The sequence below is a fragment of the Schistocerca cancellata genome, chromosome 12 (assembly GCF_023864275.1).
Source record: "Schistocerca cancellata isolate TAMUIC-IGC-003103 chromosome 12, iqSchCanc2.1, whole genome shotgun sequence".
Lineage (NCBI taxonomy): Eukaryota > Metazoa > Arthropoda > Insecta > Orthoptera > Acrididae > Schistocerca > Schistocerca cancellata.
Genome location: NC_064637.1, coordinates 115,331,920 through 115,358,927, shown reverse-complemented (window position 1 = coordinate 115,358,927; position 27,008 = coordinate 115,331,920). Strand labels below are relative to the sequence as shown.

Here is a 27,008-nt window from a genome sequence, read left to right as displayed (position 1 = left end):
TAAAAACAGTTTTAGAAGGTTATGTAGAAGGGAAAAGGAAGCGAGGAAGGAAGAGATTCCAGATACTGGATGACATGATGGACGGTACAACATACAGCAGCCTTAAGAAGGAAGCAATGGATCGCAGAAAATGGAGAGGCAAAGGACCTGCTAATATAGCAGATAAGTGATGATGATGATGAGCTCGCCAATTGGTCAGTCTGGGTGAGTCTGGATTTAGTCTGGGGTCAGTCTCTCGTCCCCAGCTTGTTAGTCTGTCTCTCGTCCGAATTTGTGGCGCAGTGAGAGAACTCAACGAATGGTCGCCCTGTCGCGGGCTTAGTTCCTGCATCTGAGTCTGCGCGTTAAGCCGCCAGTCTGCTCCAGTTGCTCAGGCAATGGTCATTGGTGGTTGGATCGATCTGTTGGTCTGTCGCGCAGTGAGACACAAGATGACTTGTCCGCCTTGAGCGTCGGCGCATGTGAGGTTGCCACGTGAGTCCAGTGGGCCGCGCCGTATAGCGAGGGGTAGTGGCTTCGCGGCCGACAGGAGAGCAACGGGAGTCAACCCACGACATCGGTCTGGCCGGTGCGAGCTGCGACGCCGTGAGACGGGAGATCGGAGCGCCTTCCTGCGTCCGTTGAAGTGGCTGGCAGCGGACGGTTCGGAAGAGTGTTTTGGGGGTGCTGCGCCAGGTCTTCGCCAGAAATCGCAGTTTGTTAGAAGTTAAGTGACTGGTGATATGTTGTTTCATTTAATTGTTAAATTCTGCTTGTTCTCATGGTGAGATAACCAGCCGTTTTGTTTTGGGATCGTCCCACCATTCTTCTCCGTTTGCCCACCCGCGGGAAGGTGGTTATCTATGAATTGGTTGGTCCGTTTTTCCCTTGTGGAGTTGGGGAGCGTTAGAGCAACCTGCGGTTCGGGTTGTTCGGTAATCTCCCTATCAATCTGCTGTACGTTAATAGCTGCCTCTGTCATGTTTGTCGGATTCGGTGTGTTAACGAATTCATTGCTTGAAGTGTAACGGCCTAATTCCTGAAATATGTTTTTATCTTGCCTATCATCTTGAGAGGCGGTATATGTGTACTGTAGAGCATGTTTGGCCAACCTTGTATAATTTATGTAAGATTGCATTTCATGGGCTTTTATTTAAATGGTCATTTTAGTATATAAAGTTACCACCCTTTTACCGTAAGACTTTCGTTAGACGTTAAAATCAAGTTCCACCTTCGGTGCAAGTTAATCTTTTAATTTTAGTGTTTTGTACCATTTCCATCCCTCCTACGGGGTGCATAGTCTGTGTGCTTGTATGAATTGTTAAAAAGATTACTTTAAGGTAATCTGGTGTGTTGCACATTTGCACCTGTGTAGTCTTTCAGAGGTTGTTGTGAGCGGTCGTGACTATGGCTGTGTTAAAAGGGAGTGGCAAGCTTCTCAGCCCGAAAGCTCATACTGTCAAAAAAAAATGTTATTTCTGCCTCTGAATAAATTGTAGCTCGATATTTAGAGGGTGCTTTCTGCTTGTAATTTTAAATCTGTTTATAAAAAAAAATTGCTAGTAAATAAAGTAAATTCTTAAGAAAAAGTTTTGAGAGTAAATTCACGGTTCAATTGTAGTACCGCGAACATACCTATTGTGTACATAGTTCCGTGTAGTCAGCGCGTACACAGCTTTCCCCTTTCCCACTAGAGCGCGCACCGCTAAGCACAGCAGCGCAGGCGCAGCAGTCGTCCGTCTCCGCACTACGAGATGGCGCTTCCATAGAGACGGACCAAAATTCTGCGTCCGCCGATCCGCGTATTAATATGTAATGCAGCCAATGAGATTGCCGCTAACGTAGAACCTTTTCTCCTCGCGGATCGCACTCACGCAGTGATATATTAACGTGCGAGTTATTGTAACGAGTGTACAGACCTCCGATTAATGAGTCTGCATTTGTCTGCACCAGTCTGTACCAGTCTGCAATTGTCTGTACCAGTCTATAGTCAAGTTTCAGTCTGCGCCTAATAAGATTACCATATTCCTGTACATAGCCATGAAGATAAATGTATAGACACTTTTGGCAAGTATCAGAGATATATGTGAGAATAAGATTAACGTACCAATGCCAAAGGAACTTCAGACTGTCAATTGTAAATAGCATCAAGAACCAAGTTAAGTAATTTTTATGCTTGTTATTATTTTAATAAATGTGTGCGAAAATTAATCAAGTTCTGTTTAAAGTTGGTTACCGTGAATCTGCTACTCTAAGCGTGCAAGTGGCATTTCTACCGTCTGACATAACGCCAGAAGATAAAGAAGCCACGATAAGACCAGGAGACATTTTGCTGACACTCGCCTACTTTGTTAGAGAGACAAGTCAAATAATCTGATGGGGTGTGTACTGAAGGTCTTACAGTACGCCCACCACAATATCTTTCGAGGAATTAGGGCCTCATGCGGAGGCATGGAGACAGTAGTTTTTCGCTCGTTGTGTTTGGGACTGGAACAGGAATGGGTATGACTAGCTGTGGTACAGGTACCCACCGCCACGCACCGTACGGTGGCATGCGGAGTAAGTATGTAGATGAAGATGCAGATGACGATGCCCTACACTCCAGACAGGCCCGGACTGCCGCAGTGTGACGTCCGCCCCGCGCTGTGGCAGCGTCCTTGGCCGGCGAGCGGCAGCAGCAGCAGCAGCAGCCAGTAGTAGCAGGAGGGTGGCGCCTCCAGCGAGGACGACGGTGGGGCGTCGCGGTGCCGTGTCTGGCCGCCGCCGCCTCCTTCCGCGCCATTTGCGCCGCTACCTCCCTCTCCAGTCCCTCCCCCTCCTCCTCCACTGCCGTCCTCTCTAGTAGTTCCCTGGCTGTCTTGAGCAGAACCGCCACTGCTGCCGGGGTCTGAGGAAAATTCTCCCGCCTGCGCTGCGCCACCACTGCGTGTCCCTCCGGCTAATCTCGCGTCCTGTTTGTAAGCAGGGCGCCTCACCCACCACTCTGTTGCGCCGCTCTTCGACTTGCAGCATCTGAAGGCCGGTGCCGCGACTTCAGTTTCTTGCAGCAGTACGGAGCACGTCTTGAAAACACTGGAAAAAAACAATCAAGCCGCCGTACGGTGCGTGGCGGAGGGTACTCTCTACTACTACTACTACTACTAGTCTTTTCCTATCCTGTTCCACTCGCAAATAGAACGAAGGAAAAACGACTATCTACATGCCTTTGACAAACTGCCTATTGGCTCCTGTCTCGGGTTCTTCTGCAGACGTTCATCTAATGATTTTACGGGCGTTTCACCAGCACGAGTGGCTGGCATTGTCAAATCTTCACCCTCCGGTAGTGAACTGGAGCCGAGCTCGCGGCCGCAGGCTATACAGGGTGAAAAGTATTTAAACCGACAAACTCTGGGAGGTGGTAGGGGACATCAAAACAAATATTTTTCCCTAATGTCATTTTTTCCTATGAGAAATATTTAAACCGTTAGAGGAAGATTTCTCTGGCGGCAAATTAATTAAACCAACAAACACTTTTCCATTTTTTTTATGACCAAGAGACAACACATTAACACAACCGAATTTGAATTACAGTAGATTTTCAAAAATGCCTCCATTGACACGTAAATAAAGGTTACACCGTCGGATCACGTTCTGTCTGACACGGGCAAAAACCCAAGGAGTATCCTGAATTGTTCCTGCTGCTGCTACTATCCGGACAACCAGAACCTCTTCTGATGCACAGGAGTTGCGTAAACAAGGTTGCGTATCTCTCCCCACACAAAAAAAGTCCAGAGGGGAAATATCTGGGGATCGAGCAGGCCATGGTACAGGACCACCTCTGCCAATCCACGTTTCTGGGAACCATCGGTCCAGGAATCGACGCACACGACGACTGAAATGTGCCTGCTCCCCGTCATGTTGGAACCACATGTGTGGTCTTGTGCCGGCGCCCCGTCATATTGCAACGGCATGCGTTGTCTTGTAGGGAGCGGAACGTCTTCCAGCAATTCTGGCAATGCTCTGGCGAGAAAACTGTAATAGTGTCTGCCATTTAATGGCCTAGGTAGCGGATACTGCTCAATTAAAGTCCCCAACAACACCGACCAACACATTAACGAAGAACCGTACTTGATGAGCGCTAGTAACTGTGGCATGTGGGTTATCCTCACTCCAAACACGCCAATTGTGCATGTAGAAGACTCCATCACGCCTGAACGTTGCTTCATCGGTAAACAACACAGAGGATGGAAATGTAGGATGCATTTCACACTGTTCCAGGTACCACTGCGAAAACTGTGCTCTGGGGGATACTCAAGTGGTTCCAGGTTGTGGACACGCTGTAAGTGAAGTGGACGTAACAACTGCTCTCGAAGGACTGTTCTTACATTCGTCTGATTCGTCCCCATGTTATGGGCAATTGCACGAGTGCTGATTGAAGGATCTCGCTCCACATGCTGCAAAACAGCTTCCTCAAATTGCAGCGTTCTCACCGTGCGACGGCGTCTCTGTCCGGGTAATTGGATACGGCGATTAGGACATTGTTGTTGACAAACCCGCTGTGCAGTTCGTTCGTTGTGGTGCGCACCAACCATATCGGTGTACTCACTCCAGGTGTATCGCTGCATTAGCAAACACAGACAATGCACTACTACACTGGTGGACAGCAGTTGCCTACAACTGAAGAGCTTAATACGGCCTCGACTGGTTTGAATAATCCTCATAGGAAAAAATGACATTAGGAAAGATATTTGCTTTGATGTCCCCTACAACCTCCCATAGTTTGTCGGTTTAAATACTTTTCACTCTGTATGTACCTGGTGCGCCAACGTCCGAGGGCTTCTCCGCGGTCATTGCCGGTGCGGTTCTCCTCTTGCTACCTGCGACGGTCGTTCGGTGCAGTACGGGAAGCTAGGATCCATTTACCTTAAGGCTTTCCTCTTTCTTGTTGAAACTGTTCGCGTGTTTTTGTATTTCTGCAGCTTCTCTGAACAAGCGAGCGTGATAGTGCTTCTCTACAGCCAGAACTTCTGTGTCGGCGAATTTTATTACGTGGTCGGTCTTACTCTGTGCGTGCTCTGCCACAGGCGATTTCTCCACCTGTTCCAACTTGCAATGTCGCTTATGCTCTTTGATGCTGGTGTTAATTGATCGTCCAGTCATTCCGACATAAACTTTTCCGCATGTGCATGGTATGCGGTATATTCCCGACAATGCAAGTGGGTCCCTTTTTCCCTTCGCCGATCTAAGACACTCTTTCATCTTCTTTTTCGGTTTGAAAATCGTCTTGACGCCATGTTTGCGCAATATACGGCCGATTCTGTCCATCACTCTGGGAATGTATGGCAGAAACGCCGTACCCGCCATTTCTTTTTCTGATTCCTTTCTTCGCCGAGTGTTTGGCTCTGCTACACTTCTAATATAATTTGTGGAGTACCCATTGCTCCTCAGAACACTTTCCAGGTGTTGCATTTCTTGTCTGAGGTGCTGCGGCTCACATATTCGTCCTGATCTCGTTACGAGCGTATTGATCATGCCTCTTTTCTGGCACGGGTGATGGTTTGATAGTTTGTGCAGGTATCGGTCCGCGTGTGTCGGTTTTCGATACACGCTGTGTCCCAGATTTTTGCCGTCCCTTGTGACCAGCACATCTAGAAATGGCAGTTTCTTGTCCTTTTCTGCTTCCATGCTAAATGTTATGTTGGCATGGAGGCTGTTCAAGTGTCTTACGGAGTCACCGAGCTGTTCTTCACCATGGCTCCACACCACGATTCATCGAAGTACCTGTACCACAGCTTACTTTTGCAAGTCGCCAAGCTTTCCTCGTATTCTCCCTTCATGGTCCTTATGCAGAATGTACAGATTGAGAGGACAAGTTACTCTCTCACCTATTTTTCGTATACAGAAAATTATTAAAGATTTTATTACAACCTGACGCAGCTTGAGCAGATGTTGATGGAGCCTCGTAGGGCTCTAAAAGCATAACGTATTTTTATGGTTCTTAGCTGATAGAACCCCCCCATGAACCATGGACCTTGCCGTTGGTGGGGAGGCTTGCGTGCCTCAACGATACAGATAGCCGTACCGTAGGTGCAACCACAACGGAGGGGTATCTGTTGAGAGGCCAGACAAACGTGTGGTTCCTGAAGAGGGGCAGCAGCCTTTTCAGTAGTTGCAGGGGCAACAGTCTGGTTGATTGACTGATCTGGCCTTGTAACACTAACCAAAACGGCCTTGCTGTTGTGGTACTGCGAACGGCTGAAAGCAAGGGGAAACTACAGCCGTAATTTTTCCCGAGGGCATGCAGCTTTACTGTATGGTTAAATGATGATGGCGTCCTCTTGGGTAAAATATTCCGGAGGTAAAATAGTCCCCCATTCGGATCTCCGGGCGGGGACTACTCAGGAGGACGTCGTTATCAGGAGAAAGAAAACTGGCATTCTACGGATCGGAGTGTAGAATGTCAGATCCCTTAATCGGGCAGGTAGGTTAGAAAATTTAAAAAGGGAAATGGATAGGTTAAAGTTAGATATAGTGGGAATTAGTGAAGTTCGGTGGAAGGAGGAGCAAGATTTCTGGTCAGGTGACTACAGGGTTATAAACACAAAATCAAATGGGGGTAATGCAGGAGTAGGTTTAATAATGAATAAAAAAAATAGGAGTGCGGGTAAGCTACTACAAACAGCGTAGTGAACGTATTATAGTGGCCAAGATAGACACGAAGCCCATGCCTACTACAGTAGTACAAGTTTCTACGCCAACTGTTGTTGTTGTTGTGGTCTTCAGTCCTGAGACTGGTTTGATGCAGCTCTCCATGCTACTCTATCCTGTGCAAGCTTCTTCATCTCCCAGTACCTACTGCAACCTACATCCTTCTCAATCTGCTTAGTGTATTGATCTCTTGGTCTCCCTCTACGATTTTTACCCTCCACGCTGCCCTCCAATGCTAAATTTGTGATCCCTCGATGCCTCAGAACATGTCCTACCAACCGATCCCTTCTTCTAGTCAAGTTGTGCCACAAACTTCTCTTCTCCCCAATCCTATTCAATACCTCCTCATTAGTTACGTGATCTACCCACCTTATCTTCAGCATTCTTCTGTAGCACCACATTTCGAAAGCTTCTATTCTCTTCTTGTCCAAACTAGTTATCGTCCATGTCTCACTTCCATACATGGCCACACTCCATACAAATACTTTCAGAAACGACTTCCTGACACCTAAATCTATATTCGATGTTAACAAATTTCTCTTCTTGAGAAACGCTTTCCTTGCCATTGCCAGTCTACATTTTATATCCTCTCTACTTCGACCATCATCGGTTATTTTACTCCCTAAATAGCAAAACTCCTTTACTACTTTAAGTGTCTCATTTCCTAATCTAATTCCCTCAGCATCACCCGACTTAATTTGACTACATTCCATTACCCTCGTTTTGCTTTCATTGATGTTCATCTTATATCCTCCTTTCAAGACACTGTCCATTCCGTTCAACTGCTCTTGCAAGTCCTTTGCTGTCTCTGACAGAATTACAATGTCATCGGCGAACCTCAAAGTTTTTACTTCTTCTCCATGAATTTTAATACCTACTCCAAATTTTTCTTTTGTTTCCTTTACTGCTTGCTCAATATACAGATTGAATAACATCGGGGAGAGGCTACAACCCTGTCTCACTCCTTTCCCAACCACTGCTTCCCTTTCGTGCCCCTCGACTCTTATAACTGCCATCTGGTTTCTGTACAAATTGTAAATAGCCTTTCGCTCCCTGTATTTTACCCCTGCCACCTTCAGAATTTGAAAGAGAGTATTCCAGTCAACATTGTCAAAAGCTTTCTCTAAGTCTACAAATGCTAGAAACGTAGGTTTGCCTTTTCTTAATCTTTCTTCCAAGATAAGTCGTAAGGTCAGTATTGCCTCACGTGTTCCAACATTTCTACGGAATCCAAACTGATCTTCCCCGAGGTTGGCTTCTACCAGTTTTTCCATTCGTCTGTAAAGAATTCGCGTTAGTATTTTGCAGCTGTGACTTATTAAACTGATAGTTCGGTAACTTTCACATCTGTCAACACCTGCTTTCTTTGGGATTGGAATTATTATATTCTTCTTAAAGTCTGAGGGTATTTCGCCTGTCTCATACATCGTGCTCACCAGATGGTAGAGTTTTGTCATGACTGGCTCTCCTGAGGCCATCAGTAGTTCTAATGGAATGTTGTCTACTCCCGGGGCCTTGTTTTGACTCAGGTCTTTCAGTGCTCTGTCAAACTCTTCACGCAGTATCGTATCTCCCATTTCATCTTCATCTACATCCTCTTCCATTTCCATAATATTGTCCTCAAGTACATCGCCCTTGTATAAACCCTCTATATACTCCTTCCACCTTTCTGCTTTCCCTTCTTTGCTTAGAACTGGGTTGCCATCTGAGCTCTTGATATTCATACAAGTGGTTCTCTTCTCTCCAAAGGTCTCTTTAATTTTCCTGTAGGCAGTATCTATCTTACCCCTAGTGAGACAAGCCTCTACATCCTTACATTTGTCCTCTAGCCATCCCTGCTTAGCCATTTTGCATTTCCTGTCGATTTCATTTTTGAGACGTTTGTATTCCTTTTTGCCTGCTTCATTTACTGCATTTTTATATTTTCTCCTTTCATCAATTAAATTCAATATTTCTTCTGTTACCCAAGGATTTCTATTAGCCCGCGTCTTTTTACCTACTTGATCGTCTGCTGCCTTCACCACTCCATCCCTCAGAGCTACCCATTCTTCTTCTACTGTATTTCTTTCCCCCATTCCTGTCAATTGTTCCCTAACGCTCTCCCTGAAACTCTCTACAACCTCTGGTTCTTTCAGTTTATCCAAGTCCCATCTCCTTAAATTCCCACCTTTTTTAAGTTTCTTCAGTTTCAATCTGCAGTTCATAACCAATAGATTGTGGTCAGAGTCCACATCTGCCCCAGGAAATGTCTTACAATTTAAAACCTGGTTCCTAAATCTCTGTCTTACCATTATATAATCTATCTGAAACCTGTCAGTATCTCCAGGCTTCTTCCATGTATACAGCCTCCTTTCATGATTCTTGAACCAAGTGTTAGCTATGATTAAGTTATGCTCTGTGCAAAATTCTACAAGGCGGCTTCCTCTTTCATTCCTTGCCCCCAACCCATATTCACCTACTATGTTTCTTTCTCTCCCTTTTCCTACTGACGAATTCCAGTCACCCATCACTATTAAATTTTCGTCTCCCTTCACTACCTGAATAATTTCTTTTATCTCGTCATACATTTCATCTATTTCTTCATCATCTGCAGAGCTAGTTGGCATATAAACTTGTACTACTGTAGTAGGCATGGGCTTTGTGTCTATCTTGGCCACAATAATGCGTTCACTATGCTGTTTGTAGTAGCTAACCCGCACTCCTATTTTTTTATTCATTATTAAACCTACTCCTGCATTACCCCTGTTTGATTTTGTATTTATAACCCTGTAATCACCTGACCAAAAGTCTTGTTCCTCCTGCCACCGAACTTCACTAATTCCCACTATATCTAACTTTAACCTATCCATCTCACTTATTAAATTTTCTACCCTACCTGCCCGATTAAGTGATCTGACATTCCACGCTCCGATCCGTAGAACGCCAGTTTTCTTTCTCCTGATAACGACGTCCTCTTGAGTAGTCCCCGCCCGGAGATCCGAATGGGGGACTATTTTACCTCCGGAATATTTTACCCAAGAGGACGCCATCATCACTTAATCATACAGTAGAGCTGCATGTCCTCGGGAAAAATTACGGCTGTAGTTTCCCCTTGCTTTCAGCCAACTAGCTCTGCAGATGTCGAAGAAATTGAAGAAATGTATGATGATATAAAAGAAATTATTCAGGTAGTGAAGGGAGACGAAAATTTAAAAGTCATGGGTGACTGGAATTAGACAGTAGGAAAAGGGAGAGAAGGAAACATAGTAGGTGAAAATGGACTGGGGCTATGAAATGAAAGAGGAAGCCGTCTGGTAGAATTTTGCACAGAGCATAACTCAGTCATAGCTAACACTTGGTTCAAGAATCATAAAAGAAGGTTGAATACATGGAAGAATCCTGGAAATACTAAAAGGTATCAGATAGATTATATAATGGTAAGACAGAGATTTAGGAACCAGGTTTTAAATTGTAGGACATTTCCAGGGACAGATGTGGACTCTGACCACAATCTATTGGTTATGAACTGTAGATTAAAACTAAAGAAATTGCAAAAAGGTGGGAATTTAAGGAGATGGGACCTGGATAAGCTGAAAGAACCAGAGGTTGTACAGAGTTTCAGGGAGAGCATAAGGGAACAATTGACAGGAATGGGGGGAAGAAATACAGTAGAAGACGAATGGGTAGCTCTGCGGGATGAAGTAGTGAAGTCAGCAGAGGATCAAGTAGGTAAAAAGATGAGGGCTAGTAGAAATCCTTGGGTAACAGAAGAAATATTGAACTTAATTGATGAAAGGAGAAAATATAAAAATGCAGTAAATGAAGCAGGCAAAAAGGAATACAAACGTCTCAAAAATGAGATCGACAGGAAGTGCAAAATGGCTAAGCAGGGATGGCGAGAGGATAAATGTAAGGATGTAGAGGCTACTAGGCGTAAGATGGATACTGCCTACAAGAAAATTAAAGTGACCTTTGGAGAAAAGATAGCCACTAGTATGAATATCAAGAGCTCAGATGGAAACCCAGTTCTAAGCAAAGAGGGGAAAGCAGAAAGGTGGAAGGAGTATATAGAGGGTCTATACAAGAGCGACGTACTTGAGGACAATATTATGGAAATGGAAGAGGATGTATATGAAGATGAAATGGGAGATACGATACTGCGTGAAGAGTTTGACAGAGCACTGAAAGACCTGAGTCGATACAAGGCCCCCGGAGTAGACAACATTCCATTAGAACTATTGACGGCCTTGAAGGGTTTGACAGAGCACTGAAAAACCTGAGTCGAAGCAAGGCCCCGGGAGTAGACAACATTCCATTAGAACTACTGACGGCCTTGGGAGTGCCAGTCCTGACAAAACTCTACCATCTGGTGAGCAAGATGTACGAGACAGGCAAAATACCCTCAGACTTCAAGAAGAATATAGTAATTCCAATCCCAAAGAAAGCAGGTGTTGACAGATGTGAAAATTACCGAACTATCAGTTTAATAAGTCACAGCTGCAAAATACTATCGCGAATTATTTACAGACGAATGGAAAAACTGGTAGAAGCCGACCTCGGGGAAGATCAGTTTGGATTCCGTAGAAATGTTGGAAAACGTGAGGCAATACTCAAATGGTTCAAATGGCTCTGAGCACTATGGGACTCAACCGCTGTGGTCATAAGTCCCCTAGAACTTAGAACTACTTAAACCTAACTAACCTAAGGACATCACACACATCCATGCCCCAGGCAGGATTCGAACCTGCGACCGTAGCGGTCGTGCGGTTCCAGACTGTAGCGTGAGGCAATACTGACCTTACAACTTATCTTAGAAGGAAGATTAAGGAAAGGCAGCCCTACGTTTCTAGCATTTGTAGACTTAGAGAAAGCTTTTGACAATGTTGACTGGAATACTCTCTTTCAAATTCTAAAGGTAGCAGGGGTAAAATACAGGGAGAGAAAGGCTATTTACAATTTGTACAGAAACCAGATGGCAGCTATAAGAGTCGAGGGGCATGAAGGGGAAGCAGTGGTTGGGAAGGGAGTGAGACAGGGTTGTAGCCTCTATCCGATTATATTCAATCTGTATATTGAGCAAGCAGTAAAGGAAACAAAAGAAAAATTTGGAGTAGGTATTAAAATCCAGGGAGAAGAAATAAAAACTTTGAGGTTCGCCGATGACATTGTAATTCTGTCAGAGACAGCAAAGAACTTGGAAGAGCAGTTGAACGGACTGGATAGTGTCTTGAAAGGAGGATATAAGATGAACATCAACAAAATCAAAACGAGGATAAATGAATGTAGTCGAATTAAGTAAGGTGATGCTGAGGGAATTAGATTAGGAAATGAGACACTTAAAGTAGTAAAGGAGTTTTGCTATTTGGGGAGCAAACTAACTCATAATGGTCGAAGTAGAGAGGATATAAAATGTAGCCTGGCAATGGCAAGGAAAGCGTTTCTGAGGAAGAGAAATTTGTTAACATCGAGTATAGATTTATGTGTCAGGAAGTCGTTTCCGAAAGTATTTGTATGGAGTGTAGCCATGTAGGGAAGTGAAACATGGACAATAAATACACTCATGGAAATTGAAATAAGAACACCGTGAATTCATTGTCCCAGGAAGGGGAAACTTTATTGACACATTCCTGGGGTCAGATACATCACATGATCACACTGACAGAACCACAGGCACATAGACACAGGCAACAGAGCATGCACAATGTCGGTACTAGTACAGTGTATATCCACCTTTCGCAGCAATGCACGCTGCTATTCTCCCATGGAGACGATCGTAGAGATGCTGGATGTAGTCCTGTGGAACGGCTTGCCATGCCATTTCCACCTGGCGCCTCAGTTGGACCAGCGTTCGTGCTGGACGTGCAGACAGCGTGAGACGACGCTTCATCCAGTCCCAAACATGCTCAATGGGGGACAGATCCGGAGATCTTGCTGGCCGGGGTAGTTGAATTACACCTTCTAGAGCACGTTGGGTGGCACGGGATACATGCGGACGTGCATTGTCCTGTTGGAACAGCAAGTTCCCTTGCCGGTCTAGGAATGGTAGAACGATGGGTTCGATGACGGTTTGGATGTACCGTGCACTATTCAGTGTCCCCTCGACGATCACCAGAGGTGTACGGCCAGTGTAGGAGATGGCTCCCCACACCATGATGCCGGGTGTTGGCCCTGTGTGCCTCGGTCGTATGCAGTCCTGATTGTGGCGCTCACCTGCACGGCGCCAAACACGCATACGACCATCATTGGTACCAAGGCAGAAGCGACTCTCATCGCTGAAGACGACACGTCTCCATTCGTCCCTCCATTCACGCCTGTCGCGACACCACTGGAGGCGGGCTGCACGATGTTGGGGCGTGAGCGGAAGACGGCCTAACGGTGTGCGGGACCGTAGCCCAGCTTCATGGAGACGGTTGCGAATGGTCCTCGCCGATACCCCAGGAGCAACAGTGTCCCTAATTTGCTGGGAAGTGGCGGTGCGGTCCCCTACGGCACTGCGTAGGATCCTACGGTCTTGGCGTGTATCCGTGCGTCGCTGCGGTCCGGTCCCAGGTCGACGGGCACGTGCACCTTCCTCCGACCACTGGCGACAACATCGATGTACTGTGGAGACCTCACGCCCCACGTGTTGAGCAATTCGGCGGTACGTCCACCCGGCCTCCCGCATGCCCACTATACGCCCTCGCTCAAAGTCCGTCAACTGCACATACGGTTCACGTCCACGCTGTCGCGGCATGCTACCAGTGTTAAAGACTGCGATGGAGCTCCGTATGCCACGGCAAACTGGCTGACACTGACGGCGGCGGTGCACAAATGCTGCGCAGCTAGCGCCATTCGACGGCCAACACCCCGGTTCCTGGTGTGTCCGCTGTGCCGTGCGTGTGATCATTGCTTGTACAGCCCTCTCGCAGTGTCCGGAGCAAGTATGGTGGGTCTGACACACCGGTGTCAATGTGTTCTTTTTTCCATTTCCAGGAGTGTAGTTTGAACAAGAAGAGAATAGAAGCTTTTGAAATGTGGTGCTACAGAAGAATGTTGAAGATTAGGTGGGTAGATCACGTAACTAATGAGAAGGTATTGAATAGGATTGGGGAGAAGAGAAATTTGTGGCACAACTTGATTAGAAGAAGGGATCGGTTGGTAGGACATGTCCTGAGGCATCAAGGGATCACAAATTTAGCATTGGAGGGCAGTGTGGAGAGTAGAAATCGTAGAGGGAGACCAAGAGGTGAATACAATAAGCAGATTCAGAAGGATGTATGTTGCAGTAGGTACTGGGAGTTGAAGGAGCTTGCACAGGATAGATTAGCATGGAGAGCTGCATCAAACCAGTCTCAGGACTGAAGACCACAACAAGAACAACAGCTGATAGAAATGGCATGTTTGAGTTGAAAGCAACTGGCGAGCCCATCCCTCAGTAAATCTTGCCGGAAAGGCCCATAGCTGTATGAGGCAGACAGGGCAGCCCCTTGTCGACACAGGTCTTCAGCAGAACAATGCTACAATACCTGCATTGGCGCCAGTGCGAAGGCTGGCCTGGGGGCGACGTACTGAAGGGACGCGTCTACGCAGTGGAGTCGTAAACTGGTCATTGTATGCAGAGACACACGTAATAAAAATTCACACGTTTTCGTGTTCGCCGATACTGCAAATAAGCCTGCGACCCACTTCCATGGGCTAAGAAATGTGTTTAGAGATAGAATCTTTATTACACCTCAGAGCTTGGATTAACTAAGATCTATGTGTCACTCTGCTTCTTGCTGTGGGAAGTGACGCGACCTCGAAGAAAAACATCTTCCCCCCTGCAAAAAATTAATAAAGCCAGTAATTGGCAGTTTCCCTCTTTTTCAGAGTTGCAGTTTTCGTAACTCTAACCCTGGTTCTACATGATTTTGTGCTGTCGTGTGGGAAGGGAGATTTAGCGCCTCTAGTGCCCTATGATTGGCTCAAGATGGCTTCAAGGCGGCGTCTTTCGTGCACTTTGCAGCAAAACGGAATTTTTTTCTGAAGAGGTGCGAAGCACTCGGGTGCTGGACTTTGTTCTGGTAAGAGGACGTCTGGTCGATGCTCTGGCATGTGTGGTTGGTTGCTCAAAAAACCTCGTAGCTGGTTTTGGAGATTATTTTTTTTTTTCCACCTCCACAAAACGTTTCTGCCTCAGCTCATCCTCTAGTGATCTGTCAGTAATTAAAGTTTTGGATCACAAAATCTTCTGACAATACAAATACAAGTGTACATAATTACAAGGTTCACAAACGTAGCCGGCCCTTGTTGCCGAGCGGTTCTACGCGCTTCAGTCTGGAACCGCGCGACCGCTACGGTCGCAGGTTCGAATCCTGCCTCGGGCATGGGTGTGTGTGATGTCCTTAGGTTAGTTAGGTTTAAGTAGTTCTAAGTTCTAGGGGACTGATGACCTCAGAAGTTAAGTCCCATAGTGCTCAGAGCCATTCACAAACGTACAAAAATAACAAATAAACAAAGATGTAAAAATGGGTATAATAAAATACCACACACAATTGTGTAAGCTCAAGAGGCAGTTGTAAATGCTTTACATCAAGAAATGCATATGGTTTATCAGATGCAATAACTTCCCACTCGCACAGATAGAAACCAAATGTACCAGCGCCAGAGCTGCAGTTAACGCGCGCTGTTGCCGATAGAGGCCACTTTGGTCTAACACAACGCCAGGTGACGGAGCAGCGAGTATCGTACGGAAATTTAATTTAAGTTGTACGTCCAGATTACTAACAATGACAAAAGTAGAGCGCAAAGTCGTAAAAACGTTTAATATATGACAACAAATATTACATATGTGACAAATACAGCGTACAAAAATACACTCAAAATTGTGGCAGACGTGTTATAAACAGTGTCCGCAAAGGAAGCACGATTTTTACTTCCAATGGCAATTGAAAACATTATCAAAAATATGAAAAAATAGTCTTTTGTTCCAGTGATCTGCTCATTAATTCCAAGATATCCAAATGAACACCTTTATCCTCATTGTTCCGGCGTAAAGTGAAGCGCCGGCACGCCGATCAGGAACGTTAGAGCAGACAGGGCTGTGAAGAAGACGTCAGCCAATCGCACGCGGACCGACCCCTCTCCAGGACGACAACGCGACACGAAGAGGACATAAGCGGCCCAGCTGAAGACTAGCCGTTCGACGAGCTCTGCAGCAGCTACTTAGGAACTGTATCGTTTCACCTGTATCAGGCATTGTCTATACTGATGAGATTTCTCATTTTATCTGTCGCCCATTGCTTGCGACACATCTCTGTATATTGTCGAAGTTAAATATTGTCATTTATCTTACTGTAATAATAATTCATTAATACGATTTGCTTGAATTGTTCTCTCGCGATCCGAGAAATCAGGTTCCCTAGGTACTGCATATTCGACGACTAGGCAGGACAACACTCATAATGTAGAATCTGTAAACAGTTTTCGATGTCACGAAGCTGATGACTACACTGACGTAACTGAGCTCATAGTACACTACCACAGCTGGAATAACCGTGTTCCCTGTATCGCGTTCTGAACTCCCTCCCAGTCTGTCCGATGTAAAACTTGTGAAAATGGTTCAAATGGCTCTGAGCGCTATGGGACTTAACTCCTAAGGTCATCAGTCCCCTAGAACTTAGAAACCTAACTAACCTAAGGACATCACGCACATCCATGCCCGAGACAGGATTCGAACCTGCGACCGTAGCGATCGCGCGGTTCCAGAGTGTAGCGCCTAGAACCGCTCGGCCACCCAGGCCGGCAAAACTTGTCACAAGCACCACACTTACACGGCGGATCCATAACGATTACTTAATGAGCAGATCAGTAGAACAAAGGACTGCGTATTTTTGATAATGTATTCGGTTGCCATCGTAAGTAAAAATCGTGCTCCCTTTCCGGCCACTATTTGTAACACCAAATGTGCGGCGACATTTGCCGCAATTTTGAGTGTATTTTTCTGTGCTGCATTTTTCACACATGTAATACTCCTTGTCATATATTATGCCTTTGAGCTTTACTTTTGCCATTGTTAGTAATCTGGATATACAACTTAGATTAAATTTCCTTATAATACAGGCTTCTCCGTCACCTGGCACTGTGTTAGCCCAAGACAACCTCTATCGGCCACAGCGCAAGTTAACTGCAGCCTTGGTTCTGGTATATTTGGTTTCTCTCTGTGCGAGTGGAAAGTTATTGCACCAGATATACCATATGCATTTCTTGATGTTAGGCATATATAACTGCCTCTTGAGCTTGTATAATTGCTTATGGTATGTACATTTTTGCCTTTTTGGACGTCTTCGGCTTTTTTATTATTTTCTACATTTGTGAATCTTGCAATTGTGTATACTTGCATTTGTATTGAGGGAAGAGTTTATAACCTCAAATTTTAATTGCTGACAGGTCACTAGACGACGAGCTGGCGACGAAATATGTTATGAATGTCTAAATAGAAAAAATCTCCAAAAAGAGGTACGTGATTTTTTTCAGCAACCAAATTAGCTATTCACAGTCGTTTTTAACACACAGGTTACAAGATTAGAATGCTAGGAGTCTAGCTACAGGTGAATATGTACAAATGCTCCAAATTTACTTTAGTTAACTACGTTCGGATATTTTCCGATTTTTTGTTGTTGTTTTTGCGACTTGTATCATACTGCTGTAGGAAACTGATGTCCAGGCACTGACTCTGAAACTGCGTAATTATGCAGAAAATTGTAGAGAGCCGCTCTGCAACGTCCCTTTTCAACTTCGCCTCCAGTGCTTGACGCTTAAACGTACTTTTCCCTTGTGTCATCGCGGGATGAAGTTGGCTGGAGCAGCCTGCTCGCGACAGAAGTTGTACGTCGCAAACGATTTCGCTACGTCGCGTAATTAAAAGGCGGCTGGATGGTGGAGTGTGGAGGAAACGTGTGTGCACAGCAGCTTGCTGCACTTTTAGGTGCTTACACAGTGAGGAATGTTAGCTTCGATGCAAACATTTCGGCGGTTCAGTTTTTGCACAACGGAGCCATTGTCTTCTGTGGCTCATTACTGGGCCATAATTTATTTGTAATTTTCTTGGTTTGTCATCCCCTGTAACTTTGTTTCTGCGAAAACATCTGTAACATGCAATCACCAAAACGTACAAAGGAAAACAAGTCGTCAAGTTTGAGCGGTACTAGGAACACCTCTGAGGATGCGCAGCGCAGCTGTGGTCGAAACAATAGTAGCGAAAAAGTTCTTTGAAGCATCGCCACACAGCCTGGAAGATTTACGAGCAGCCAGACGTAACCTGGTGAAAGCCTTCACTGTAACACAAAAGTACTGTGACGCTGTGGCCGTCGCTACAGGACCAGTTCAGAATAGGAAAGTTGCAGCGCCATCCCACTGCCTTCACTGAACCCACACACGAGGTGCATATCGATCAACTCTCCATCACTAAACCTTTCCACACAACTGTGTGTCACTGTTGACGTACAGCAAACACTGCTGAGAAATAAAAAAACATCAACAGAAGCGAGCAGGCTTGAGGGCTGTTGTAGAATTTTAGAACACGTTTTTTGCTCACGTATCATGTCGTTTCTGGAAACCCAGAATCTAATCTGTAGGAATCAACATGGATTCCGGAAACAGCGATCGTGTGAGACCCAACTCGCTTTACTTGTTCATGAGACCCAGAAAATATGGGATACAGGCTCCCAGGTAGATGCTATTTTCCTTGACTTCCGGAAGGCGTTCGATACAGTTCCGCACTGTCGCCTGATAAACAAAGTAAGAGTCTACGGAATATCAGACCAGCTGTGTGGATGGACTGAAGACTTTTTAGCAAAAAGAACACAGCACGTTGTTCTCAATGGAGAGACGTCCACAGACGTTAAAGTAGCCTCTGGCGTGACACAGGGAGTGTTATGGGACCACTGCTTTTCACAATATAGATAGTGTTGGAAGTAACATGCGGCTTTTCGCGGATGATGCTGTAGTATGTAGTATACAGAGAAGTTGCAGCATTAGAAGATTGTAGCGAAATGCAGGAAGATATGCAGCTGATAGGCACTTGGTGCAGGGAGTGGCAACTGACCCTTAACATGGACAAATGTAAAGTATTGCGAATACATAGAAAGAAGGATCCTTTATTGTATGATTATATTATAGCGGAACAAACACTAGTAGCAGTTACTTCTGTAAAATATGTGGGAGTATGCGTGCGGAACGATTTGAAGTGGAATGATCGTATAAAATTAATTTTTGGTAAGGCGGGTACCAGATTGAGGTTGATTGGGAGAGTCGTTAGAAAATGTAGTCCATCAACAAAGGAGGTGGCTTACAAAACACTCGTTCGACCTATACTTGAGTATTGCTCATCAGTGTGGGATCCGTACCAGGTCTGGTTGGCGGAGGAGATAGAGAAGATCCAAAGAAGAGCGGCGCGTTTCGTCACAGGGTTATTTGGTAACCGTGATAGCGTTACGGAGATGTTTAACAAACTCAAGTGGCAGACTCTGCAAGAGAGGCGCTCTGCATCGCGGTGTAGCTTGCTGCCCATGTTTCGAGAGGGTGCGTTTCTGGATGAGGTATCGAATATATTGCTTCCCCCTACTTATACCTCCCGAAGAGATCACGAATGTAAAATTAGAGAGATTCGAGCGCGCACAGAGGCTTTCAGACAGTCGTTCTTCTCGCGAACCATACGCGACTGGAACGGGAAAGGGAGATAATGACAGTGGCACGTAAAGTGCCCTCCGCCACACACCGTTGGGTGGCTTGCAGAGTATAAATGTAGATGTAGATGTAAGGAGGGCATTACGGTTGTTAACAGGAAGTACCGTAGTGAACTGAATTAACTCGTGAGCTTTAATTTGGCTGAACGCCAAATGTGTGAATCCATAACAAAGCGGGCCGGCCGCGGTGGTCTCGCGGTTCTAGGCGCGCAGTCCGGAACCGCGCGACTGCTACGGTCGCGGGTTCGAATCCTGCCTCGGGCATGGATGTGTGTGATGTCCTTAGGTTAGTTAGGTTCAAGCAGTTCTAAGTTCTAGGGGACTGATGACCACAGCTGTTAAGTCCCATAGTGCTCAGAGCCATTTGAACCATAACAAAGCGTGCGAGAGTCGGTCGCCCGAACTACTGATATTGTGCGACGAGATTGTTCTGGGAACTAACAGCGTAGCACTCTGCGGGAGACACGGTACTGTTTCTACTTGTAATTTCCATTTGCAGCAATGCACAACAGGAAGTTTCCAACACAACGTAACAGGAAGTTATTTCAAGTAGGTTGCACTGTTACACTGTGGTGCATAACTCTTCCGTTTCCGGAAAATATAGCGCCTGGCTGAAAAACCGAACGAGGTGCCGCAGTGGCTAGCACACTGTACTCGCATTCGGGAGCACTACGGTTCAGAATACAGATTTAAGTGTCAGGAAGTCGTTTCTGAAAGTATTTGTATGGAGTGTACCCATGTATGGAAGTGAAACATGGACGATAAATAGTTTGGGCAAGAAGAGATTAGAAGCTTTCGAAATGTGGTGCTATAGAAGAATGCTGAAGATTCGATGGGTAGATCACATAACTAATGAGGAGGTATTGAACAGAATTGGGGAGAAGAGGAGTTTGTGGCGCAACTTGACAAGAAGAAGGGATCGGTTGGTAGGACATGTTCTGAGGCATCAAGGGATCACAAATTTAGCATTGGAGGGCAGCGTGGAAGGTAAAAATTGTAGAGGGAGACCAAGAGATGAATACACTAAGCAGATTCAGAAGGTTGTAGGTTGTAGTAGGTACTGGGAGATGAAGAATCTTGCACAGGATAGAGTAGCACGGAGAGTTGCATCAAACCAGTCTCAGGACTGAAGACCACAACAACAACAACAACGGTTCACACCTGCATCCAGCCATCCTGATTTAGGTTTTCCGTGATTTCCCTAAATCGCTTCAGGCAAATGCCGGGATGGTTCCTTTGAATGGCACGGCCGATTTCTTTCCCCATTCTTTTCTTTCCCCATTCTTTTCTTTCCCCATTCTTCCCTAATCCGATGGGATCGATGACCTAGATGTTTGGTCCCCTCCCTCAAATCAACCAACCAATCCTGGCTGCAAACTTTACATATAAGAACTCAGTTTAAGGTAGAGTTAAGAAATTGATACCAGAAATGTCACAAACGTAGCTAAATGTTGCAAAAGTAACTTTCCGGGATACCAAACATGTCGATGTACAGAATGTGCTTCTGCAAAACTCTTGTCTGAGGACCAGAGCAATGCGTATTAATGAATGTATGGTCGTATATGGTCATCAAACAGGATTCGGAATGTCTTCATAGGAAAGAGCAGAATGCCATCTTGGACGGAGATTCATCGACATGTATAGGAGTGACGTAAGGCATGTGTCTCGAGTCGTGCTGTTAAAAAAAATGGTTCAAATGGCTCTGAGCACTATGGGACTTAACTTCTGAGGTATCAGTCCCCTAGGACTTAGAACTACTTAAACCTAAGTAACCTAAGGTCATGACACACAACCATGCCCGAGGCAGGATTCGAACCAGCGACCGTAGCGGTCACGCGGTTCCAGACTGTAGCGCCTAGAACCGCTCCGCCACTTCGGCCGGCTCGTGCTGTTCATGATGTACATTAATGACATAATACACGATATCAACAGTAACCTCAAAAGAAATTTGGAAATTTGTGGTACGGTCTTAGGAGACCAAACTGTTGAGGTCATCGGTCCCCAAGCTTACACACTACTTACGTTAAGGACGAACACACACACACACACACACACACACACACACACACACACACACACATCCATGCCCGAGGGAGCACTCGAACCTCCGACGGGGGAAGGCGCTAACCTCAAAGTTTTGCGGATGATGCAGTTATCTATAAGGAAATAACGTCTAAACAAGTTGCACAAGTATTCAGTAAGTTCTTGAAAATACTTGAAATTGAGACAAAGACTGGAAATTCGCTTTAAATATTCAGAAATATAAAATTGCTCACATCGTAACGCGTGGAATTCTATGTATATACTATCAATGAGTATAAATGAAATCAGTTAATTCACACAATTAACGGTGTTTCATTATTTAAGAATATGTTTACTGATCCATAAATATTCCCACGATTTGATAACCTTTTATCTAAATCTGCATCACAGTCAAAGGTAATGTTAAAACTCAAGTAACTAAAGTAATTATGACTGTGCATCATTTTACAATTAATAGCAATATTTTCCAGTAACGTGTATTTTGAAGTTTGCAAATTTTAGCCACCCTCCGGTGGAGTTTAACTGTACTTGGTTATTTTGAATTGAAGTGCACCAGCGGAATCTTCTACCTTGTGGCCGTTAACGTTCCGGTTACCTGCCTTGGCCGTTGATGTAAATTGAGGCAGTGTATTTTCCTCATCGTGTTGTCGCTGTCCAGCACGGTGTGTAGTTTGACAGCTCAATGTATAATTGGTTGTGGGCGCCAATACCTTCTCCTTTGTTCCATTCAACTCCCTGTTGTGTGCAGGTCGGGTGAAGCGGAGATTATCTTGTCAGGGGGTGTGTTGGCTGTCTGTCGGTTGGGTTGTCGTCGGATCGACAATGGTTGGGCCAACTGTCTGTCCCACCTAAGGGAGCGTTAGTGTTTGAATTCCAAGCCGACCCTAGGAACTTCTGAGCGCCCTTGGGTGTACTGCTTTTCTTGTTTGTTCTTGTTGTTTGTACTTGTATGGCTTCTTGCCGATTTTTAGAGTAAGATTTCGCTTAAGGTGTCAGATGGTTTGGGCCTTCAGCCTAATTTAAGAACTGTTTTACGTAAAGCCTTTGTCATTTTTAAAATTAATGTTATTGTGTCTTAAGTGTTGGGCCTTCAGCCGATTTTGAATTTAAGTTGTTTGATCTTAAGTGTCACATTCTTTGGGTCTTCAGCTTAATTAAGGAACTTTTGGTAAACATTTTTGGCATACAGTGATCAATAGATTATTATATTTTAACTACAGTTCAGTCTTGATCGCAGCAATTATGTCTCAATAACATAGGGGACCGTTTTCGGTTATATTTATATAAACATCTTCAGACCCATGGGCTCCCTTGGAGGATGGTAGGCGGAGCTCTCTTCAGCTGCTACGAAGTCAACTGATCAGTTATTGAGACATAAGTGTTCTGATCAAGACTGAACTTTAGTTAAAATATAATTAAGGAACTGTTTTAAGGCCTTGCCTTTTTTAAATTAAACTGATCTTGCCCTTAACACATGAGATTGTACGGCGCATTCAACCGCTAATTAAGTTCCGAAATTAGAACTGTGCTCTTTTTTTTAATTTCTTGGCTCTTGTGATGTTTGATAAAATGAAAGATTGTATGTTCGAGTGTAAATGACAGCCCGTTATTTTGGCCTCTTTCCACAACTTAAACTACCTGTCCTGTCCTGCGGGCTTAGCAGGGCGTCTTCCATTCCCGAATTGCTCAAAAAATGGTTAAAATGGCTCTGAGCGCTATGGGACTTAACTTCTGAGGTCGTCAGTCCCCTATAACAGAACTACTTAAACCTAACTAACCTAAGGACATCACACACATCTATGCCCGAGGCAGGATTCGAACCTGCGACCATAGCGGTCGCGCGGTGCAAGACTGTAGCGCCCAGAACCGCTCGGTCCGAATTGCATCGCGAATACAAATGCTATGTTAGAACGGTATATGACTCCTTTCCCTGCTGAGGTAGGTTTGTAGGTTATTTCAATTTGCCAGATATCCCTACAGAGACTGCGGTGTTCTCGTATAAATTCTTCAGTGCATTTATTAGGTGTGTAGGACATCACTTATGTTTCATGATACCATACAGTTTTTCCTCCGCAAATACTGTCCAAAAAATTTTGTGGTCAATAAAAGCCAAGTGAGATCCCACATTAAGAAAACTTCGATGAATTAGTAGAGCGGATAGTTAGCCGGGTGGTCCAGTATTCTGCCTTAATGGTGCTATTCGGCTTGGCATTTCGCCGACAGAGAAGACGTCGGTAGAAAATGCTCAGAACTGATGCGTCGCCTTCCTCTCCTACGCATCCACACACCCACACACACATTAACACCCGCTTTTGCTACTGCTCTCGGTGCAGTACCCCTCATAATCGCCGCTCGGCGTATAATCGCCTCGCACGGCCTGGATTTAGGACTTATCTCGCTGCCACCAGCTGCGGCCCATTAACCCCACTTGGCCCCTGCCTGCTCAACAACAGGCCAACTGCCCACCCCCGTCCCTCCCCTCTCCCACTTTTCTCGCCACCGTTACGGCACGGCATAACAGGGTCAGACTGTGGTGTCACCGCCAGACACCACACTTGCTAGGTGGTAGCTTAAATCGGCCGCGGTCCATTAGTACATGTCGGACCCGCGTGTCGCCACTGTCAGTACTTGCAGACCTAGCGCCACCACATGGCAGGTCTAGAAAGACGGACTAGCACTCGCCCCAGTTGTACGACGACATTGCTAGCGACTAGACGTACGAAGCCTTCCTCTCATTTGACGAGAGACAGTTAGAATAGCCTTCAGCTAAGTTAATGGCTACGACCTAGCAAGGCGCCATTTGTAACATTGCGTGTATCGCATTCACTAATTATCCCGTTCCAGAAATCACGCCAGTCGGCGTGTGTGTACGCGTGCCTTTCTATCGGCTACCCGTCACTGTGGACTGGCTGCCTTGACAGTCAACACAGACTGCATTCACCCTGTGTGCTTGAAATTGGTGACAGTGTATTTGCAGCGGAACGTAATGTAAGTCGAGAAAAATTAGGCGGACTAACAGAGTAGCCTAATCACTGTCGTACAAACACTATTAAGGGGGGTAGAGCGTCGAACGGGCCGACTTGGAACAGGAGAGGCCCCACAGGACATTTTAATTTCCACTGTCTGTACTTTCACAAATAAATTCATAAGACTTTGTCAGCACGACCAGGAAGGATTCAGGATTCACACTCATTGCAGTGGAAGTAAGAACACATAACGAAGTAATTTTTTTTTACGTGTCAAAATTCATCATTTTTTCACTTTCTAATGGCAGCATTTGTTGCTATAGGTACACTTTTCTTCATATGTTATAGAGATTCTTCGATGAATTTTGCGCAGCATACATACCATACTTACAGGTGCACGAAACTCTAGAATTTATTTAATTTATGAAAAAACGAATGAACTGTTGTATTTTAAACTTAATGTTTACAAAAAAAACAGAAATTTTATAGGTAATTACCTCAATTTTATTTTTAATATATTTGGAAAATTCTAGAGTTTCATACATCTTTAAGTATGGTTTGTATGCTGTGCAGAATTCATCGAAGAATCTCTCTTACTTCTGAAGAAAAGTGTACGTACAGCAACAAATACTGCCATTAGTAAGTGAAAAAATGATGAAATTTCACATGTAAAAAAAAATATCATTTCGTTATGTTTTCGAACTTCCACTGCTATGAGTGTGGATTGTAAATCCTTCCTGGTCATGCTGACAAAGTTTTATGAATTTATTTGTGAAAGTACAGACAGTGGAAATTAAAATGTCCTGTGGTGCCTCTCCTGCTCCAAGTCGGCCCGTTTGACGCCCTACCCCACAGCTTTACTTCTGCCAGTACCCCGTCTCCTACCTTCCAAGTAAAGCTGTGAGTACCGGACGTGAGTCGTGCTTCGGTAGCTCAGATGGTAGAGCACTTGCCCGCGAAAGGCAAAGGTCCCGAGTTCGAGTCTCGGTCGGGCACACAGTTTTAATCTGCCAGGAAGTTTCATATCAGCGCACACTCCGCTGCAGAGTGAACATCTCATTCTGGAAACATCCCCCAGGCTGTGGCTAAGCCATGTCTCCGCAATATCCTTTCTTTCAGGAGTGCTAATTCTGCAAGGTTCGCAGAAGAGCTTCTGTAAAGTTTGGAAGGTAGGAGACGGGGTACTGGCAGAAGTAAAGCTGTGAGTACCGGACGAGAGTCGTGCTTCGGTAGCTCAGATGGTAGAGCACTTGCCCGCGAAAGGCAAAGGTCCCGAGTTCGAGTCTCGGTCGGGCACACAGTTTTAATCTGTCAGGAAGTTACAATGATTTCTTTTTTTCCCTTTGACTGACCATGGTGTCCATAGTTGGCTTGTAATTACTCGCTCACAGACCACACCTACATCCCACTCAAAGGCAAAAAAACGACGCACCACGATGGAATTACCTGAATGGGACGGAAATCGGTAGATGTAATGTACATATACGGTCAAACAAATAATCACAGTTACAGAGAAATTGGATCATTTATTCAAGAGAAAGAGCTTCACAAGCTCAGCAAGTCAACAACACGTTGGTCCTCCTCTGGCCCTTATCTAAGCAGTTATTTGGCTTAGCATTGATTGGTTCAAATGGTTCAAATGGCTCTGAGCACTATGGGACTCAACATCTGTGGTCATCAGTCCCCTAGAACTTAGAACTACTTAAACCTAACTGATCTAAGGACATCACACACATCCATGCCAGAGGCAGGATTCGAACCTGCGACCGTAGCGGTCACGCGGTTCCAGACTGAAGCGCCTCGAACCGCACGGCCACAACGGCCGGCATTGATTGACAGAGTTGTTGGGTGACCTCCTTAACGATATCTTGCCAAATTCTGTCCAATTCGCGCGTTACATCGCTAAAATGGCGAGCTCGTTGGAGGGCCCTGCCTGTAAAGCTCCGAACGTTCTCAACTAGGGAGAGATCCGGCGACCTTACTGGACAAGATTAGGCAAGCACGAAGACAAGTAGAAACTCTCGTCGTGTGCGGGCGGCCATTATCTTGCCGAAATGTGAACCTCGGTTGGTGTGCCACGAAAGACAGCAAAACGAGGCGTAGAATATCGTCCACGTACCGCTGTGCTTTAAGGATGCCGGGGAAGACAACAAAAGGGGTCCTATTATGAAATGAAATTGTGCCCGAGACCATCGCTCCGGGCCATGTGACTGTTGGTATCTCACAACTGTCTGGGCCGTCTCCAGACACATGTTTGCTGATAATCGGTGCTCATTTCGCAGCTGGACTCGTCACTGGAAGCAATTCTACTCCAGTCAATGAGAGTCCGGGCCGAAGATGTTTCTAGAGGTGATGATGATGATGATGTTTGGTTTGTGGGGCGCTCAACTGCGTGGTTATCAGCGCCCGTACAATTACCCAATCTTTGCTCAGTCCAATTTCGCCACTTTCCTGGATGATGATGAAATGATGAGGACAACACAAACACCCAGTCATCTCGAGGCAGGGAAAATCCCTGACCCCGCCGGGAATCGAACCCGGGACCCCGTGCTCGGGAAGCGAGAACGCTACCGCGAGACCACTAGCGGCGGACATAGTTTCTAGAGGTGTCCCACACAGCGGTGGGATACCAAATTATGGTCTGGGGTGC

The 27,008-nt window shown here is 45.4% G+C and overlaps 1 protein-coding gene across 1 annotated transcript; it reads right to left on the bottom strand.

The window, feature by feature from the left end:
* Positions 1-2,573: 2,573 nt before the first annotated feature.
* On the bottom strand, positions 2,574-25,722 carry LOC126109502 (loricrin-like). The gene is made up of 2 exons (XM_049914525.1): positions 25,711-25,722; positions 2,574-2,930 (listed from the first exon to the last, which is right to left on the bottom strand). Exons 1-2 carry the CDS (start codon positions 25,720-25,722, stop codon positions 2,574-2,576), a joined length of 369 nt encoding a protein of 122 aa, XP_049770482.1.
* Between the last annotated feature and the right edge of the window lie 1,286 nt (positions 25,723-27,008).